We start from the raw sequence: 21,313 nt of genomic DNA, 5'->3' as shown, positions 1-21,313 counted from the left end.
TTAAAATTAACTAACGAACAAACACACAAACACAATGATTTTGACAAGAATTGTCCAAACATCATCACAGTAATATATGATTATGGCTACAAAAACATGGCTTGGCGTGCAGGTTTATGTCATAATCAAACATAAAGGCAAATCAAACATAGTTCAAATGTTAAATCATCATTTTAAATTTGTGTACAAGGTGTATTAATGTGCAGGTAAGCACAACAAACTAGCTCTTTATGCAACATTAATAGTTAAAGGACCAGTGTGTAGGATTTAGTGGCATCTAGTGGTGAAACAGAAAATTGAAACCAACTGAAAAACTCAAAAGGCCCTCTCTAAAGCCAGTGCTTGGTTTGTCCATTCTGGGCTACTGTAGAAACATGGTGGGCTCTGTGGAAGAGGACCTGCTCCCTCTGTAGATATTAAGGGGTCATTCTAAGGTAACAAAAACAATTACACACTAATAACAACATTCTTATGAATATTATTTTCCATTTCTGCCAATAGATCCCCCTAAATCTTACACACTGGTCCTTTACCTCTCGTAGGGGAAAGAATTAAACACACTGCTTCTTTTCTTTGAAAGTGTAATAATACACTTGTCCTGATACAGAGTTAAATAAAATAAAATGATGCAGTCAGATGAGGCCTGCACTCTGCATGGTGTTTTCATTTATCATCACCTCATTGTGCTTTACAGATATTATACTGATGCCACACACACACATACACACAAACAATAACATATGTTCATGACAATGTCAATAAAACTCACTATTGGCAACAACACATATCCTCCATGTTCTTGTAGCAATGATTACAGTGAAATAGTCTGTTTTTTTTTAGTTGGGAAGTAAATCATGAATAAAGTCTATCAACAACAGAGTGTCACTGATTATTTGTGTTAGTGAGTGTTTGGTTTTGGTTTGGTCTTCAGGGTCTTGATGTGACCGCTGCGTCTCACTCTGACGCTGAGCCACGCCCACAGATATGCCCCCGAGCTGTTGAACTTGAAGGACTCTGTGTGGAGGACACACACACACACACACACACACACACACACACACACACACACACACACACACACACACACACACACGCACAAAGGCTAAGCATGGTACAGCATTTATGGTACAACAACATTTATACATTCAGCCACATCTACAAAAACCTTTGGGCATCATACTGTATATTGTTAACTTCTTAATGCAGTATTGTGCCCCCAGCTCTCTTTATTGATTCAAAATTGAACTAAAACACAGATAAAATATTCATGAAAGGACTGTAGTCGAGGAAAGTGCCAGTCCTGCTGTGGGATGAGTTGTACAATCTGTAGAATGAATGAGGTGATACTTAATTCCTTGATGAGCCCAAAGCAGCTCCACAGGGTTCATCTATGCAATGTGGCGTCCCAGATTCTTCACCTTTTTAATTTTGTCTCTTTCTTCAGCCCTCTTAAAGCAGCTTTGGCAACAGTAATGAGGTTAAAGGTGAATTCAGTAAAAAAAAAAAAAACGTCACACATTCCCGAAAGAAGCAGAGCTCATCCTGGTTAAATGAACAACTGTGGAATTTAATGAAACGGAGGGACCACACCTTGAAAACCACACTCAGCATCTACATGATAAAGTTGTAAACGAATTGAGAAAGAAAAAAGCAAATTGCTTTATTGATCTTATAAATTATGCTAAAGGGAACAGCAGGCAAACGTGGAAAAACATCAATAGAGTTCTAAAGAAAGACAGAAACAAAGGAGGTAAAGGGTTTGGATTACAAGTTTAGGAGATTTTAACTCAAGACAAAGTCCTGATTTCTTCTGTGTTTAGTAATTATTTTATAGATTCAGTTCAAGATCTGGCATGAGATTTTGTTTTATGAAGTAAGGTCACTATACCATTAAATTATAATCTCCCTGTTTTTAACATTTCTGAAGTGTCAGAGTCCTCCATAATCAAAATCTTGAGTCAGTTTAAAAGCTTGAAGACCAAAGATGTTTTTGACTGTGTTTTCTCGCAGTTATCTCTAAAGTAATTGAAAGACTAATTTGTGACCAAATTAGCCCATCTAAACCATTTCCCACTGCATATTCTGCAGTTTGGATTCGATAACATCATTCCACAGAGACAGCAAATTGCTATTTTATTGAACAAATTAAATCCAGCCGTGATAGGGGAGGTGTTGTTGATGCTGTTTTCCTTGATTTTAAAAAGGTTTTTGATACGTCCAATCAAGTTCTTTTAACCAAACTGTCAAAGTTCAATTTCTCTACTCATGCATTATTTGGTACCAAATTTAGGAAAACTGCTTTCAGACAATCAGCATTTTCAGTCAGAGCAGCAGATAAATGAAACTCAGAGACTCCCTGCCCGTATCAGAGAATACACAAGCTTCAGTATTTTAAAACAACATTTAAAACATGGCTCAAGACAAACCAGTCATGTGATCACTGATCTAAACCTTTTTAAGGAACCAAATGTTTTCCAATGCAGACAATATGTAATGTATATTTTATATGATTTTTTATATGTGATGTATTGTTTGTAAAGTTTGCTAATTGTATTGTCTTTAATTGTTTGTATTGTACTGTATTGTTTTTAATATCAGCTGTACAACTAACTCTGGCCCAACAGTTGTGTCATGCATGACTGCTGTTAAATAGACTACTAAACTAAACTAAACTAAACTAAACTAAACTAAACTAAACTAAACTAAACTAAACTAAACTAAACTAAACTAAACTAAACTAAACTAAACTTCAGAGAGGGACCTGAAGCAGCGTTTCATCAGACCTGGCCTTTGACCCCAACATTTTCAGAGGCCTTGTTGCTGTCATCAGTAGATAGATAGACTACTACTCATACAAAAGCAAAGACCTGGGGTTGGTGTGAAGCTGGTTGATGCTGGTCGATTAGTTTTGCTTCATGATATTTGCAGCAGAGATGAGAGCAAGGCTGAATTTGTGATTTGAGAGCACAAAAGACATCATTTAAAAGTTTTTAATGGCTGTACACAATTACTGACTTGAGTTCTTCTACTAAAATATATATATTTAAGAAAATATATGTTTATACTGTAGATATATATATTCTATCATTACATAATGACATATCTGATGTTTTGCGCCACTTTTATTACAATAAATGCGGCAAAAAATAAAAAATAAATTAAGTGGGTGAATTTCATATGTTGTGTAGGATAGAATTTGAAATGCTGCAATTAAAGATTCAGGTTGTGTGTAAATATTAAAGAAAACCAAACCAGTTGATTTTGACCTTTAGGATACTGGATAATTATTAACAGTTATTTAATTAAACTATTCCCTCTGACTGTTAATATTACTTAAACAAACCTTTAGAAGAAATTAGATTAGAGAACAGATTTAGTTGTTGGCTAGTGTTAGTGACTGTTGTCACTTAGTCACTCTTTGTCTTTTTACATTTACTCTTAAGATGTCAGACAATATGTCACTATATGCTGAAAAATGTTTTATAAAAAGGTAATTGATAAGTAATTTATAAAAGTAATTGATAAATTGTGTATTTAAAGATTATAGTTGGATAGTTGGATCCAATCTGACCAGTCTTCCAGTCTTCTCTGCTACCAGTGGTGGAAGTTTCCAGATCCTTCAGTACCAGAAATATTATCAAAAAAAATGTTCTAGTACAATGTAAAGTAAAAGTAAAAGTATTCTCAGCATGCAGCAGAATGGCTCTGGTGAATATTATAATATTATACAGTATATCATATTATTGAATTATTATTACTGATGTATGAACTAATCACAAGTTTTTAATGTAAAACCTTCATCTGTGCATAGCTAGTAATAATAGCTGTCAAAAGTAAAAGAGTATAGAGTAGCATACAATGGAAATACTCAAGTGTAGTGCTTCTAATTTGTACTTAAGAACAGTTCTTGAGTAAATGTGCTTAATTACTTCACCACTGTAGCCTACCGACCAAAAACGGATTAATTATTTGTGTTTTAACTACTGGAAAAGTTCATAAAACGTCTGAATTACAAATTACAAATAAAATAAGGAGAGAAACATAGACAGCAATGCGATATTCCCACATTTACATGAGCCTCTCCTAACTGCGTGTGTGTGTGTGCGTGCGTGTGTGTGTGCGTGCGTGTGTTGGACTCTTACTGTCAGTGATGAGGGAGTGTACCGCGGTGATGTGTCTCCTCCCTAGGCCGTGACTCCTGGACAGCACGCAGTCCACGTAAATGTCCCAGAAGAGCCGGGCCAGGTCCCAGAACAGCTCCGTGTGTTTGTTGTTGTCTGAAGACCTTAGAAACACCATCAGGTCCCAGAAGGCGGGCACTGTGTCAGCGATCCTCGGGGAGCGCATCTCGAGCAGCAGAGCCGAGGAGGAGTCCCAGCACTGCGGGTTCGCCCGGTGGGCCGTCAGCGGGTCCACCTGGCCTGGCTTCTGGCCCTGCAGCGGCGCGGCACACATGCAGCTCAGCACAAACACTGTGGCCGCAGGTATGTTCAGAAGCCGCGGGACCATCTGCACAGGGCAAAACATACCACATTTAAGCTGTTTCTACTACTGAATCATCAATTAAGTTCAATTAACAAGTTGATTAAGCTACATTTGATTATTTAGCTCATTTAGCAGCTTAGTAAACACACTGAAAACACCTCTCAAAACATTTTCTTTGCAATTTAACTGCTTGATGTTACCTAGATTGCATTCCAGGCTACATCTGCAAACTAATATGTCAGTCTGTGTAAGTCTTATTGCTGGCTAATAAATAAATATTACACTGAATAGTGGCATATAGTCCTGATAAGTAACAGTTACTTACCAGAAAAAAAACCCATAATATAGGCCTAAATTTAAATAATACTATAAACGTAATCAAAATGCAATACAACTAGAATATCTTCCAATAAAAGACTACTTACCACTAAAGCTGGGCCGACTACCAAGACTATAGTGTTGATTGGAGTTTGGTAAGTATATGTTGGGTCTTAATTGACGTCAGTGCCTCCCTCCTTTGCAGGCAGTGTTAGCCCACCGCTTGTCACGTATATCAATCATGTTTTTTTCAATAATATATGCAGCCTTATCTTAAGAAAAAAAAAATGCAGCTCTTATCAGAATAACATTAGAATAATGAACCTGCATTGTACAAAAAGTGCAATGTACGCAAGTGAATTGTCCCTTGAAAGGGTACAAATTATTTTTTATTATTGTGCTGTAAAGGTTTGTCCAGCAAACACTGATCAGTCTGGTCATCAGGAGAAAATAGCTCCTAGCTGGCTCTTCCAGCTCATAACTGATCAATAGTGAGAGCTTCCCTGCAATCATACTTTTCAAAAATAATAAAATTTAAGAAACCAGATTTCTACTTTTCACAGATGAAAACTCTGCTGTATTTTACGTTAATATTATTGATACTACAGAGACAAACTAGCCATATGAGTGGTCCACTTGATTAAAGGATAGGTTCATATTTTTAAGTCAGTCTCAATTAAATTTAAACGTCTGTTGGGCTGCAACTAACAATTAATTTAATTATCAATTAATGTTTTTCTTGATTCATTTTTTGCTCAATTAAATGTTGGAACTTAGTGAAGAGTCCTTGGAGCCCAAGTTGACATCTTCAAATAGCTGTTTTAGTCCAAACAACAGTAAAATCTAAAGATATTCAATGTACTATAATGAAAGTCAAGGAAAAGCAGCAAGGTCTCACATTTTAGAAGTGCTTGAAAATGTACATAAGAAATGAATTGTAAACAATTAATTGATTGTTTCTAACATGTCCCAGACTGATCATTGTGCTGGATGACATCAAATCAGTCCTCTGGCAGTGAATTTTTTGTATGATCAAAAGACTTTTGACTTCTTTGCATTAAGAAAACCAGATTGTTTGTGGTGCAAATAAAGAAAATAAATCATTTTGTGATCATAATGTATCCTACATTGACATCTGTGTTTTATTGGATTAGAGAATCTTCATTCAGAGCTTTAATGCAATGTAGTATATATAGTGCTCAATGTATATGTATGTATGTGTACACAGGACAAACGTTTCCAGTTCAAGATAAAAAGCCAGCACATGCAATCCCACCTCAGAAACTGGGGAGGGTCTTCTATCTGTAAAAACAAGCACAGTGATGAATAGTGTTTCAGAGAGTGGTGCACGAGTTACATCTATGCTTTTACTGAAATGTCACATGCATATCTGATCTCAAATGTAATTATTTTCACAGTGAGAGGCCAACACTAAATGTACTGGGTGGGATTGTTACTCAGTTACTCATTCTTCTGATGATGCAAAAAAGTAGACTTTATGACAATTTCCATTGCAAGGCCTAAATTATAAACTTAAATGTAATGTTACGGTGCTTCTAGACAGGAAGAGAGGCTGGAAAGAACAAATTATTATTATTAAATGAGAAATAATTTTAGTTTTGCACTATGAGGGAAGAACATTTCTAAGACGTGTACAGAGATTTTTTCTCCACACACTGATCAACGTCATATAGATCAGTGTTTATATATGTGTGTGTGTGTGTGTGTGTGTGTGTACTGGAGTGCATTGTATTGAAAAGTCCTAATATTATTGCTCATTCAAGAGAATGACTAACACCACATGTTGCAATTGAGAGTGCATGAAAACCAGTTAGCAAGTGAGCAGAGCAACACTTAGCTAAAAATAATTGATAAACTGTTCAAATATAAAAGTAATGGATAAACAGCTCAAATAGTTATGTTAAAGTAATGAATAAACAGTTGAAACAGTTAAAACTTTTAACAAAAAGTAGCCACTTATTTATCACTGATGCCCTGACACACACACACAGTCCACTCACAGTGTCTTCCTAACATACTCGCTCGCTGTATGTTAGAGCATGAAAAAATGTCCAGATATACTATGAGCAATGTTTCAGTGCTGAGTCTGAGTGCATGAGATGTTTATAAATGCATAAATGCATAAATGGAGCGGAGGGACAGACAACTGCTGAGTGTCGTGAGCTCTGGAGGAGAGAGCCGGGAGGAATAACACCTGTGAGTCACACGGGATTCTGCTCTGATCCTGAACCATTTACTGGTGGGAGAAGAGCTCAGAGTTCATTTTTAAAACTTTGAGCAGCAGCAACAGTGAGTGCTCAGTCTGTCTCTGTGGCTACTGGCTAGGGGGGCTAGGGGGTTTATATCAGTTTATATGTAGCAACATCATCATGCAGAAACCTACATCAGGTTACATGGAAAAAAGTTTTTTGAAGGGCTTGGAAAAATGGCATTTTGATGCTAAAACATACGTACCTTGATCAAAATTTGAATTTTCAGATTTGAATACATATGGAACACTAATATGAAGCTACAGAATGACATAAAAACCTCAAAAACTCAAACAATAATGTATCCACCTTTTAAACAATTGAAAAAGCTAAAATTATATGCATAAACAATTGATAAATGGTTGGAACAGTTATATAAAAGTAATGGAAACACATTCAGCAGAATGTTTAGACGACCTGATGAATGTAAGTCCAATATTCACTCCCCTTTTAGCTCTTTCTCTCCCCCAACTCCTGAGGGAAATATGTGTCTCTTTATCTGCTAAATGCTCCACTATGTTCACCAGCTGGTTGATAACTGTCTGATGTTTGGTTTCAGGCAGCTAGTGTGCTGATTATCACTGCTGAAAACAGCTGCCTGCTGCATAAACAATGCTGGTGAGAGCAGAGCTGCAGGGGTGAAAATCAAGATAGTTATCTGAAACAGACTGAAAGCCTGACCCTGCAGAGCTGCAGAGTAGGTTGATTCACTGTGGTTTTGTTAGAGAGAGACCATCTTCATGTTATAGCCCTTTAATCCATTGTTTAATAGGCCTATAAAAATATTTATATTGATTTGTGGAGTGTTAAGGGTTAATTAATTCCACCAATTAATTCTCGATGTGATTTAGTATGCTTTACTGGAGTCCCCCTGGATAGAGTGTGAAATCTTCTTACTGAAACTGTAAGAGATCAGCAAAACTGAGTTTTCTCAACCATCTTCTTAATGATATGGTCCTATGAACACACAGTTTTCTGCCAAAGTTAGAAGAGTTTTGGTTAATTGACATGAGAGATTTCTGTGTGTCAATGCTCTTCTTTCTTTTAGCTCAGGAAAAGGTGATGTCACGTAGTTCCTTCACCAATCAGGACTTTTGTTGTCTGTCAGCTATAGTTGCTAATTATGCTTAAGATCAAGATTTTACATAAAAAATATGTTTATAAAATACACTGAGCCACAGGTAGGGAACCACTGGACTTAACCACCGAACTGTAGGCTATATGAAATATTTAAAACTAGTTCCACCTCGACCCTGCAAACAGTAAAATGCTACTTGCGCATTGACGCATCAGTATTAACTTATAATATAATTTATATATCAGTGGCAGGGGCCAATTTTCTCTAGAACATTTGTTTAATTTGAATACTTTAAGTACATTTAGCTGATAATACTTCTGCACTTTTACTTAAGTATGATTTTGAAAGCTGGACTTTTGGAGTATTTTCACGTTGTGGTATTAGTAATTTTACTTAAGTGAAGGATCTGAGAACTTCTGAGCTAAACTTTGAATCTATAGGACCATAAATGTTGCACCTATTTTAAAAGATTGAATTACTGAGTAGTAAGATGTTTTTAGGCAAAAATGTATTTTTCTTTTTTTCTGTTGTTTACAAACATTTTAAATTCTGTGACAAAAAGTTAATTGAGCTTGATAACTGTTCTTAAGCTTTCAATTGTAACATATGATCTTCCTCAGCAGACAGAGTTTAGTTGATATGACATTTTAAATGTCCACAACACTTTTAAGGACCTTTATCCATGTTATCTTAAAGTGAGACTTAAGTCATTTTTGAATAAGAAATAACACATTCTTCCTTTTACAAATAAAGGTTTAATTTACATGCAATAAAACACAATGTGACTCAGTTCAGTGCACTTGTTCTGGTGTGACCAGTAGCTTATGGTGGCTAATATTAGCTGACATGTTGCTGTGTTTTGTTGACTATACAACTCTTGTCTACTTGTGCTACTGGTACACTACATTTTAGATTTTTCCATTATCCCATAATTCCCACTTCTATACAGCTGAGAGAAAAAAGTCAAGATTGAAAGTTAATTTTTGACTTTGGAAACAGCAGCTGACAAAACAGTCACCACAAGGTCAGAATAAATTCAGCTACCGAATGGACCTAATGGTGAGATTGTTTTGCCAAATGTTAAATTAGTTTAGTTGTAACAGACAGGTCCTGTTTTGAAAACAGAAAAATTGAATTCAAGAAAGAACAGATACCCTCTTCTAATCTAATCTATATAGATTAGACGAACATATTTTCTGTACTTAAAAAAATAACTTGCCTATTTGAAAAGAACGAATAGTCAATAATACCCTGAAAGAATAAAAGGCTTCTAACGAATAACACTGAATAAATCTGTGGACAATATATGTGAAGTGATATATGCAAAAGTGAAATATATAAGTATTGTCTATACTAATTCATAAAGATGTAGCTTTATGCTTGTCTTAGCAGAGCAAATGCAAAAAGTAAAGAGTTAATCAGAAAGTCAGCTACACTGAAATGCTGTCATATTTGTCATATAGCAGTTATGCTTCACAGGATAAATAAAGTAAAGTGAGAATTTGATAGTGAAAGAGACAGAGACGCTCTGATAAAATTTGTCTGTAGTTTATTCATCGGTCCAACTGTACATGATGCAGTGAGAGAGGGACACCAGACGATGAGTAACATGGAGGATTACAACAATGCCAGTGCTATGGCAGCACCTGGAACACACCAACTATCAGCTGGACTGGAAATAATAGCCCTGCACAAGGAAACTGTTCAGGCCTCAATATGTACAGGCACCATACAGTGTGTGTGTTTGTGTATTTGTGTGCATGTGTGTGATTAAAAATATCAGATCGATTGGATGAAAAAACACACAAAAATGATTTTCAGTTCCACAAATGTAAAAGAAAAGGTGCTCTCTCGCTTTTCGTTGTAAATATTAATCCAGTTCTTTTTTATATTTGTCCATTCGTAGTTTGAGTACGTTGAAGCGAAATGAAACGAGACGTGGGAGTGGCCAAATACAAAAGTTTAGCTGATTAGCGGAGGTTTCTGTAATTCCATGTCTATGTTGATATCATTATTACCCATACTTTTGTGCAATATCTCTCTTTGCATAGTAAATAAAAGTTAAATGTTTTGTTGTTGACATGCACCTATCTTTTGTAGCATATTTTTCTTGCGGATTTTTGGGGGCTCCCATATAGAATTATAAGCCCACTATAGTGATTGCATGCAGCGTTACCAGTAGAGCTGAACTTGACTTCTACTAAGAGTTTATGAGAGCAAAAGGCTAAGCTGGGTATAGTGGGTGTTGATGAGGACTGTTAAGTGAGACCTGGCTGGACAGGTGAGCGCCTGCATGGACAGACTTCATGCCCTCAGCAGTAGGAGAGGCACCACTGGCTGCAGACAGAGGGGAAAGTGCTCTGTGTGCAACAACATCCATATGTTCAGGGTGATTGGTTCTTTGGCTTTTGAGTCACTGTTGAAAACACTGCGGGGTGGGGGCGGGGGGGGGGGTTGGGGCAATATTGTGACGTTGAATTGTCCTGATCTCAGTCTGAATCCCTCTAGAACTGACATGCTTCTCCTCGACACCACAGCTGCGTAACCTTCGCAGTCTGTGCAGCGTGCGGTTACGATTTTGGCCCGAATCACAATTTCAGTTTTTTCAATAACATTGCCAAAAACACCCGCTATACAACATGCTTAGATAAAAAACAAAAGCAATTGATGTCCTTGTAAAATATGCTGTTAAATTCCAAACCTGAACTCCTCTCTTATGTACAATTTTGCAACCTGTGTGTGTGCATTCACTATGTGGTCTGCACTGCCCTTACGGGTCCTCACATGAAGCCTTTTTTATGCTTCGTAATCATCTATAAAAACGTTTTCCACAGAGTTTGCTTTTTAATGAGGTTATTCCCTGCGTTGCATTTTTTTTCTCTTTATATGTTTTTTTTTTGCAGTATATTCATAGCTTTCGTAGCCATGCAGAGCCCTGCGGGGAGGGCTCTTCATGCCAGAGGGGCCAGCAAGCAGCACGCTTTGTGCGGATAATCATGCCAGGTGAGAGAGTGGTGTGGATTCCGCCTGAACGCCTGTGCACTGGCACTAAAGAATGGAAGAGGAGCTCTGTCATTCTAGAGATCAGGGTGGGGGTGGGCGTTACATGGGTGAAGTGGAGTTTGAAAAGGCTGCATTTCTAATGTCACTACGATGGAATTTGTTAAAATGTCCTCTATGTCTTTTTCAAGTAAATCTAATGCCAAAGATCAGCAGCAATAAGTGCAGTCCAGCTGTCAGGTAGCCCACTAAAGGAAGCCTTGAAGGAGTCCATCTCTGATTACCATCTCTCCTTGGGTTAAATGGCTGTGGCGTTGGGGTCGTATCGCCGTTTCTTCACATTTCTTATGAGGGAGACAAGAAACACGTGTCAGCGTCAGCTATTAGCACATCTGTAAACATGACAAGTGCAACCTGGACAAGCAACCGCACTCATCTCTTCAGTTTACAATAGTCGACTCACGAGTAAACAGTTCTGGCAAATGAAAATTTTTCATTTTTGAGGATTTCAAGATCAAAATGCTGAAGATGTGTGAGTGAGGAAAGGTTGGTCCATGTTGGCCAGTACAGCCTGGTCTGCAAAGAGGCAGACAGGGGTATTTATATTCACAAACCTTCATATCTCAGTATATGATGATGCACAGTATGGTAAACTTGTTTTTCTTTTTATTACAAGACCATACTGAAGACCAGTGTCAGGTGACATCAATGAAAACTGTCACCAGGTTCATTAAGCAAAAGAACAAACTTTTACTTTCACAAAAGCTGATACCAGAATATGAATTTTGAAGGTCTGTGAATGTAAATATCCCCTGTTGCCTGCTTGCAGACAACTGCCAACTGGCTTGTGCGTGCAACATCAGTTTACAAGGTGAAGTGTAGGAGACATGTCTCATTACCAGTTTTGATGGGAAAGACATTAGTTCCACTCAAAACATATTCATCTGGGAGGAGAGAGCTAACATACAATATACTCTATAGAGGAGGGAAAGAGGAGACAACCACATCAACAACAACCACAGCAGCAGCAGCAGCAACGATAAATACTACCACAACAGTGGGACAACAACAAATACAACAACAGGAGTGATGCATAACCTCCCCGTACTGTGGCTTGTTGTGGGGCTTCTATCACTCTGTCATGCACCTGTTCCAATAGTAGGCCAGTTGAAGGTGGCACTATTGCTGTGCGTGGTTCATGCAGTGCAATGCGCCGTGTCTGTACCAGGTCTGTGAAGCAGGCAGCAATGGCAGCTGGTGTGGGCGGGTCCGAGAGTCCTGCTCTGCTCTAGGGCGGAGCCTGGCCATCCAGGTGGGTGTGGCCAGCCATGGCACAAAGGCTGCGGCAAACAAAAACGGTCCTGGCTTCTCTCTCTCTCACCACTCCATTTAAAGTCTCACCCTCAAACAGTAACGGATTGGGAAAAAGATCATGGAAGCGATGAGAGCACGACAACCCTGGACCGAATCACTCTGGGTTCGGCTCAGCCTTTGTGCAATGAACTGACCTCCTCCAAATCAAGAAGTCAACATGCAGAAATGTTTTGTTTCTTATTCTTTTATCTCCTTCTTTTCGTTTTCTTTTTTGTGACAACCATGATGCTTTGCTATTTGGCATGCTTTGGTGGCTGCAGGATTGTATTTCTCAATTATTCCTTAGGCCTATTTAGATTAAGATAAAAGATGTAACACCCCTGTTGCTCAAGACAGCAGGCTAATCAGTGGTAGATTGGAACATATTCAACATAAACTATTGTACAATAAAGTACATTTCCTGGCTACAAAGAGGTATGTTAGATGGTCTATCTTTGGATTTCAGAGGGGAAATGAGATTTTAACTTAAAAAATACAGGCATACACAAGCTTTTTGTAACCATTTAACTCTTAAAAGTACTTTCCCCTCTGTTTTGCGTCACTGTCATAAGATCCTTCACTGAACATGCATGTCAAGCATTGAGCTCTGCCCGTCCAATCAGTTTGAGGTTCTACTACAGATCCACAGAAGACCCCCCAATTGGTGTCTTTCCAAATCACCCTAACACATTTACACCCCTGAATGTCACATACAGTCTCTTAATTAGAACAACAAATATACACTGGATGAAGCTGAGCATTTCAGACACGTGTTAGGCATGTGCTTTCCAGTGTTCACAACAAAACTTTTCAGAAAGATTATTCAATTTAAAAAGCTTTATGTTTGTGCGCTGTTCAGTCTGGGGTCCATATTCTGTAGCAGGAGCTCAAACCCTGGTGTCTAGAAGCAGCAGGGATGCTAGAGTTACAGCAGGAGAGGCATGCGGCGTGTTGCTTACTTAAAGCCCCATCCAGTCCCCCCCAGCACTATGGCAGCCACAAGGATGGCTCCGGCGATGGAGCCTATTATTAGATTGGTGGCACTAGGACCTGTAAAGGGTTATGGGGAAAAAGACATGAGTTTCTATACTCACTCAATGTATCAATAACATGTAACTATACAGAGACGATTTCACATGGAACAGAAAACATACCATAAGTATACTATTACAGTAAAATGAATCTGAATCTGAGACTGTATTTTGCATGCTTTTCAGCCCCCTTAGTGTGCAACGTGAAGACAATGAGGTAAAGGCCCTGGGAATATTTACATTTATCTGGTGTCAGTTGAGGTAGTGATTATCAGTGGTCTTTTTTTTATTAAGGTTGTGCAGAGGACTAGACCCTGGGTATCCATCACTGTATGTATATATGTATATGTGGCCTGCAGTATGAGTGGTAGAAAATATTTTTAGGGGTCCCAGTCACCACACAGCCTACCACTGACTGGCAAGCCAGGTCACTAACTGGACACTTCTCAGGACTGTTTTTCCATCTAAATGCCCCACATGCCCCAGAAAGGAGAGGATCACAGGAGCAACCACATAACGACTAAGAATAAGAGAAAGAAAAGGGACAAGAAGAGGAAGAGGGAAGATGGAGAAAGAGGCTTGTAGTAATGGGGAACAACAGGAAGTGGCAGGAGAGGAGGAGGAGGAGGAGGAGGAGGAATCCATCAATCAATCACACGACACTGAAAACATCCAATCACATGACAATTATATGGTCATCACCAACACACAAGAAAACACAAAGCCACCGGGACGCACACACGGGCTCAGGCCGGCTCACGAGACCGCCCGCACACTGAGGCACCACTATGAGAGGAAGAGCTGTGAAAGGGTTAAAGATGCTTACTCTATTCCCCACCCTGTGCCTCCAAAAATCACCCCCAGGGCCAGAATGGTCCCTGCTACTGCCCCTATCAGCCTGTTAGTGGCCACGCTCACTGTGCAGAAGGAAAAGGAGCATTATTACCACCCTGTCAAAAACAAACAGCAGGCTTCCGCTTCAGAGTCATGGATGAAGTGACACGGTTTTCTCTCTGTGACGCTTCCCACCTCCTTAACCACCTCCCCACCCTCCCCTGTACTCAAAGCATCAGGTGTACAAGCTGGACAGTGCGTCCATTTCATCTGCTGAATCAAACTAAACAAATGTATCACTGCTTTCATATTCTCCTTCAGTCGCCATTTTACATGGAAAATCTTTACGACCCCAGTACACCTGTGCAGCTGAAATGATCTTCCGTACTCTCTGACGTCTAAGAATCTGTGCTGACTCAGACTATTCAGAGTATATAGAATGACATCGCAGTATTGCAGAACAACATATACATTATATACTGTATATATGTCGGTGCTGCTGATGTGCATCGTGGCTAAGTTTAAATGAGTGCACATAAAACTTGTGTGTTATTCATTCTATCAGATGCCAGACGTTGAAAGAGGTGGAAACCGACCCTTGGGTCCTTCGTCCTGAGTGGCCTCAGGCTCTTTAGGCGGGTCAGGCATGCTACAGTCTGTCCCCGCCCAGGTGGTGTCACAGGTGCATGTGGCTTCATTGTTGCACACCTGTACGGATCAGACAGAAATAGATGAGGTGTTGAGGGGAACGGAGGAGCTATATATAGAGGTGCTGGTACATTAGGGTTATTTTTGGGAGCCATCCCCACTGGCACCACTCCCAGCAGCTGTCTTCACATTGGGTGTGTATAGAAAGTTATTGATCATCCAAGATTTTAACAGAAGATACAGACTTCCACACAAATGCTTCGTACAGTGTAAAGATGATCATACTGCATAAATAATAATAAGGGCAAAGAAAGGAAAACTCAGTTAGATTAATTCTGTACCAGCTCTACAATTGCATTTTAATTATGCAAACCTTTCTTATCACAGAGCTGCTCTACAGGTGGAATTCATTAAAACTGTGTGAATTACAGAATAGTGGATGAAGCCAAAGAACCACAGTTTCTATGGCTACACAACACTAGATTTAAGCCCAATGAAAAAAAGTAATAAGTAGGGAATAAGTTGGGATCTAGCACTATGTTCACTAAGTGAAAAAATAATATAGACATACTTCAGCAAGTTAGCAAACAATGGGGATTGTTTTGATGATGACTTGTCTGTCAAACTCCTGAGTCTTATGAATAAATCCTTAAACAAGGTGTTACAGATATTAAAATAAATGCATAACCTATTTATTTACCTCAATTTTATTTAGAAACTGATTTTGGTGGATAGTTTGGAATAAATTTCACAACATTTCCAGAACAGCTGCCATATTTTCCAGTTTGTAAATCAGAAGCAAGAGTCAGGTGATTTCATACAATTGGAAGAGTTTCTGTTGTTGTTTACATGAAGGAAAGAACTGATAATACAGGCATAATGAGCCAAGTGTAAATAGTGTGTTAGTTTACACCAGGACTCACCCCATGGGCAGAGCACACGTGTCCATTAGGTCCAGTAGGGCAAGTGCTCATGTTGAGTGACTGGATGGGCAGACACTTGCGGTCAAGGCACATCATTGACGGCCCACAGGGAGTCCCATCGTCCACGTAGCCTAAATCAGTCTCATCATCCAAAAGGACATGGCCACCACTGTAAGGAAAGGTTGGAGGGTACAAATGGAGAAAGATAAGGACTGAGGACAGGTACAAATACTGACTGTAGTAATATTCTATAAGTTTCCAGGACATGATCAAGTGTTATAATATAGTGAACATGTGTTTACCTGCATTCTACCACCCTGCCTTGATGGTTAAAGGAGGTGGGAGTGATTTCTCCTTTCATTATTCCGATGCGTGGGTTGCGGCCAATGTTGGTACACAACAGGTAACCACAGAACACATCACTGTAAAAGACAAGCAGAGAGAAACATAGAGTTCCACTGAATGTTCATTTTGATTTTCCAATCTATCACCACTTTTAAATCCCTCCTTTTCTATATTTTTCTTATTGTCAACAAATCTCATGTGCAGAGCCAAACTAATAATGAACTGATCCTATTTACAAGTATCGTTTGTGTATCCAGAGCCTGATATATCATATTCCTTTGTGTTGTTGACCTCTGTTGTTGTCCAAAAACTATTAAAAAACACATCAATGAGCCACACTACTGCTCTGGATGACATGGTCCTTTGCCCTGAAGATTACTGTCACAGTTGTCTGTTTAGAAACGGCTCCAAAGACTAATGTTTTAACTCACGTTTTCAGTCTCAGGAGAGTAGTTCTGTGTAAGGCAGATGCCACTGTGCATGCACAGGAACACGGTTCCGTTTACAGCACTTTGTTAGCTTGTTGACAATAAGAAAAATATAGAATAGCCTTATCCTTTAAGACCCATCTTTTTAACACTGCGTTTGAGTCCTCTTAATTATTAATAAGTAAATGATTGCTATAATCTTTTGTGTTACTGTTATGGGTTTTATTTCTAATTATTTAATTGGATTTGAAATTTCTCTGCAAAGCATTTTAGTCAACATTTGTTGTTGTTTGTGCTCTATACATAAATTGACTTGACAGTGAAACATGGTGACAAAAGTGTCTTTTAACATGGATGTGTTACGAGAGTTGGACTCAGTGGGTCAACCTATAGACAGTACTTTTGTTCTGACATGTATAAAGGAAATACCATACTTCATTTAATTTCATGCAATATCCTCTCTTGAAACTCACTGTTTGCTACACTGGAGCCATTTCTCTCCATCCCTTCCACAGTTGCCCTTCTCTGTGCCCTCTGTGTTTAGCTTCTCATAGCAGAACTTCTCCGAGCCTCCGGCCTCTGCGCAGGGGACAGAAGAAGAAGAGAGGAGAGGAGGTGAACTGTACAGCACTGATTACCAGAGCCTCTTTTCATACACTACACTCGTAAGAGTGATTTGAACTTGATGTGTGAAGGTATATCGGTCTTACTTGATCCCCAGATGTATTTACACTGGTTCTCTCTGGTCTTGCACTCTCCATTGTAGCAGCGGCCCTTCAGACACAGAGGAAAAATAAAAAAAGACACTCTCTGTGTTCTGCTCCTGAACTGTTATTCTGCTGTATGACTGCTCCAATTAGGACCAATAAAAAGTTTTCAAACATCATTCCTACCTGGTCTATCTGGCAGAAGTAACCGTCTTGTTTATGAAGGTTGGGGGGGCACTGTAAACAAACACAAGACGTCTTCTTAACCATGCACATTTTCTTCAATATGCAAAGAATGACAGAGATGAACAGTTTGAAACCACAAAAAACAACACATGTAACAGTGCTACACTAGAACACCTGTCCAGAGTCCCCAGAGCAGGTCTCTGAGATGTCACAGTCATTCACAGCATAGCGGCAACTGTACCCTCGTGGATAGAACTGGCAAGGAAAAGGAGAGAAGACAAGAGTCTTAATTAGGATTTCAGAAGCATAATTTAATATCTGTATTTTCTAATGTAAATATTATGCAAAAGTAAGAATAGACCAAGCTCATACCAGACATGTGTTATTGCAGCAGGGGCCATCACTGCAGTGTGCCCCGTTGGCGAGGGAACACTTCTTGCAGCATTCCTTGTAGCACTCCTGAAAATAAACCTTAGCTTCACCCATCTGAACAAACGTGACGACAACAAACAGACGTGACTTAGTGAACCGAAAAGCAACTCACTGCTCTGGCTCCGCAGTCACACTCCTCTCCCACCTCTACAAATCCATTGCCGCATTCAGTCGCCTCAAACAGCTGCCAAAAAAAGTCAAGAGAGTGTAAAAGGACTCAGGAGGCACGTGTGATGTATAACAGTTGTGACAGACACACAGAGGAGGAGATTTGTCGGCCTCTAACCTTGGTCGGCCTGTTAAACAGACACGAGCCTCCACCTTTCAAAAGGAACTCTTTGTAGTCCAAGATACTGCATTTGGAGAATTTCCGTGAGTGTTGGACTCTGTAGAGGAAGAAAATATCTGTGATGCTCAAACAGATATTTTACAAATATAGTTCCATGTGTGTGATTCTGATGAGCTAACGAGATTTCCAGTCACCATAAGCTAGAGCATCTTTTGGACATTTCGAAAAACAGGCAAAAAACATTTATCTACCAGTTCTGCAGTTTGACACAGTGATAACATCACTCCCACACTCTTAAGAGTGGTAATAGCTACGTTATTTAGGGCACATAAAATCAGCATTAGTCATTGTTCCACTATTTCTCTCTTTTCTGTGTGTGCCTGTGTGTGTGTGTGTGTATTACCCAGTGTCCTCCATTATGCAGCCAGACCACGTGTCAGCACAACCGCATTCCTCTGAAAACAGGAACGAGAGAGCAGAAAAACAGAGACAGAGATTAAATATTTAAAGACTTTCTTGGTCTTTTTTGTTTTTGGAGACTTTTGAAGATACTGTGAGAGACTGACAGTAACATCTATGAAATGTATCATCGCATTTAAATTAACAGGGAGACAATCAATAAAAATAATCAATTTACAATGTTAAACGTGATTGTATTGCCACTTTCTCATCTCAAAGACAATCATCAACCATCATAGCACCCGATTTCCAAAGCTTTGAATGTAGTTATGACTCTGTTAAAAGGCCTCATTTTATTTTTCACTGACATACTCACACTCTCCTGTAAGGCTCTGCCAGTTCTGGGGCCACATAAAGAATTTCTCTCATAGTTTACCATTTTTTTGAGCTTGTGATAAACAGCTACTTGATGACTCTACCTCATAACACAACTATGTTAAAACTGATAGCATGAGTCTTTCTCCAGCTTCAACTTGGCCTCATTAGAGACATTTTTTCCCAGACAATCACTGTGTCTCTCCATCTGATGCTCCTTTTCACTGCAGAACTCAAGGGACAGTTTGCTCCAATCAGAAGACACCTTTTTGTTTTACAGGCGCCATCTGCTGTTTTAAATACCTAAAGACATCCAAATGTCTAGACAACACATGTAATTTACAGAAAAATGTAATGTCTTATGACCACTATAGTACTTATAGTAGGTCACAGGTTGGTTCACAGAAAACATAAAACAACATCTGTATGCTCTGCGTACACCATGCCAACAGATTTAGTTTATTTGCTGAAGTTTTAAGATATCTGCTGTCATCACAGTACAGTGAGGGTTAATTGGATTTCTGGTGCTCAAAGCACTGAAAATGACATTTTGAAAAATTCAAAAGCAAAGTGCCTTTTAAACAATAATGTCTTGAATTAATCAAGTTAAACCACAAACCACTTTATCGGGAACAATAAAATAATAGTAGAAGGATATCTCAAAACCTCAGCAAATTACTTTGGCAGATGCTTTTTTCCAAAACAACTTAAAGTAAGTGCATTCAGCTTCCGCAAAACAAAGCTAGATGTCATCCAGAATTGGATTGGCTCTAACGAATTTTTTTAGGGATAAGACAGGGTCCTTAATAACACTATGGTCAATATGGTTTAATGATTTGGGTGACCTGGGTGATCTCTTAAAGTTGTTTTAGCTCTGTAGTTTGCCCTCATTGACTCACTTATACTAGATGTGAAGCAACAACATATAAAAAACAAAGAAAAGAAAACAGAAAAATGTGTATTTCATGTATACTTCTCTTGGCTGCCGGGTCCCACTGGATGCCCAGGTTCTGAGCCAGGCTCTGGGATAGAGACCCTGCCATGGACCAGGTGGCGCCGTACTGTGGGAACAGCGGAGACCAGAGATTACTCACCTGCGGCCACACTCTGTGATACATGAACAGTGTGATACTGGATGTCCGACTGCAAATCTGACCTCATTGACGCCTACGCCACGGCTTACAGAACACATGCCCCCAAAGTACGCTGCGCTGCTTCTGCGATAGTGGAAGGTCACATTTCTACAAGAGAGTTGAGAAGAAAAAAGATAAAAAATATCACAGATGATCAGATCAGTGGTTCCCAAACTTTTTATGCCTCCCTTTAGAAGTTAAAAACAATAAAATACACATGAACTGATTTAATTTGTACTAACAGGTAAAATACTAGTGAAACTAGTAAACAAAAGCAGCTAAATTAATTTTATTGACAACCATTATTACAGCCCCTACACAACAATAGTCCAATCACACAGGTGTGCTTACTTATGTTTCCAGACTAGACTTCTGTGTGTGTACAGCCTATGCTTGAGTGCACTAGTAGGATGGGAAAACTTACAGGGTTATCATTATTATCAATTTGGTGACATCACATAAATCCCACCATAGCTAGCAAGGGTCAGTGAAAACACCTGTATGGGAGTGTAGTGCCTTCAAAATGGCTATAATCAATAATTTTTTACTAACACATTATCACTTGACTACCTGTGTGTAAAGATTTTATGTGGATGAACCAACAAAGAATTATAACCCAACTCTGCAGTTCCCCTCAGCTCTATGTAGCTACTTTCAGCTCATTTATTTAATTTTACAGCCTGTTACTTTACTGTTTTGGTTCATCCACAACCCTGTCATTTTTCATCATCGTCATCATTTTTCGCCACAGCAGGCAGCTTTTTTCAGTGGACCTACCTGCCCAAATGGCAGACAGATAAAGTGAGCAACTAGCTAATGAACATAGTGGAACATTTAGCAGCCAAAGAGCCAGATATTTCCCTCAGAGGTGGGGTGAGAGCAAAACAGAGTTAAATGGAGGGTCAATATTGGACTTACAGTCAGGTGGCCAGAGACATGACTCCTAATGAATGCTAACGTTGTTCCTTCTGCCAACATCAACTTAAAGGGTGTAATATATTAGTGTTGTGTTTACAGCCCCAAGCTGTAGCCAAGAAATCTGTTTTTCAGGTTTAAGAACCTAAATTGAATGTCTCTTT

The 21,313-nt window shown here is 39.0% G+C and overlaps 2 protein-coding genes across 5 annotated transcripts in view; both read right to left on the bottom strand.

Moving 5' to 3' along the window:
* Positions 1–424: 424 nt before the first annotated feature.
* LOC122992584 (protein FAM237A-like) lies at positions 425–5,783 on the bottom strand. The gene is made up of 2 exons (XM_044366435.1): positions 4,143–5,783; positions 425–1,014 (listed from the first exon to the last, which is right to left on the bottom strand). The coding sequence occupies exons 1-2, from the start codon at positions 4,525–4,527 to the stop codon at positions 899–901; spliced, it is 501 nt and encodes a 166-aa protein (XP_044222370.1). The 5' UTR covers positions 4,528–5,783; the 3' UTR covers positions 425–898.
* Positions 5,784–9,683: 3,900 nt separating this feature from the next.
* LOC122992131 (disintegrin and metalloproteinase domain-containing protein 23) overlaps positions 9,684–21,313 on the bottom strand; it is a 31,181-nt gene continuing 19,551 nt past the window's right edge. For 3 of the 4 annotated variants that reach the window (XM_044365747.1, XM_044365746.1, XM_044365745.1), the window contains 15 exons: positions 20,258–20,342; positions 20,075–20,162; positions 18,731–18,782; positions 18,325–18,424; positions 18,151–18,222; positions 17,979–18,065; positions 17,781–17,861; positions 17,607–17,657; positions 17,424–17,487; positions 17,187–17,292; positions 16,243–16,362; positions 15,941–16,109; positions 14,966–15,077; positions 13,464–13,554; positions 9,684–11,495 (listed from right to left, as the gene is read on the bottom strand). In XM_044365747.1, coding sequence (XP_044221682.1) covers positions 11,450–11,495; positions 13,464–13,554; positions 14,966–15,077; positions 15,941–16,109; positions 16,243–16,362; positions 17,187–17,292; positions 17,424–17,487; positions 17,607–17,657; positions 17,781–17,861; positions 17,979–18,065; positions 18,151–18,222; positions 18,325–18,424; positions 18,731–18,782; positions 20,075–20,162; positions 20,258–20,342 — 1,324 coding nt within the window. In that variant the 3' untranslated portion in view covers positions 9,684–11,449. The remainder of the gene's footprint in view (positions 11,496–13,463; positions 13,555–14,965; positions 15,078–15,940; positions 16,110–16,242; positions 16,363–17,186; positions 17,293–17,423; positions 17,488–17,606; positions 17,658–17,780; positions 17,862–17,978; positions 18,066–18,150; positions 18,223–18,324; positions 18,425–18,730; positions 18,783–20,074; positions 20,163–20,257; positions 20,343–21,313) is intronic. The other variant, XM_044365748.1, reaches the window with a different exon arrangement.

The sequence above is a fragment of the Thunnus albacares genome, chromosome 11 (assembly GCF_914725855.1).
Source record: "Thunnus albacares chromosome 11, fThuAlb1.1, whole genome shotgun sequence".
NCBI classification, from domain to species: Eukaryota; Metazoa; Chordata; class Actinopteri; order Scombriformes; family Scombridae; genus Thunnus; species Thunnus albacares.
The sequence above is the reverse complement of the archived record's forward strand: the minus strand, read 5'-3'. Positions and strand labels throughout refer to the sequence as shown.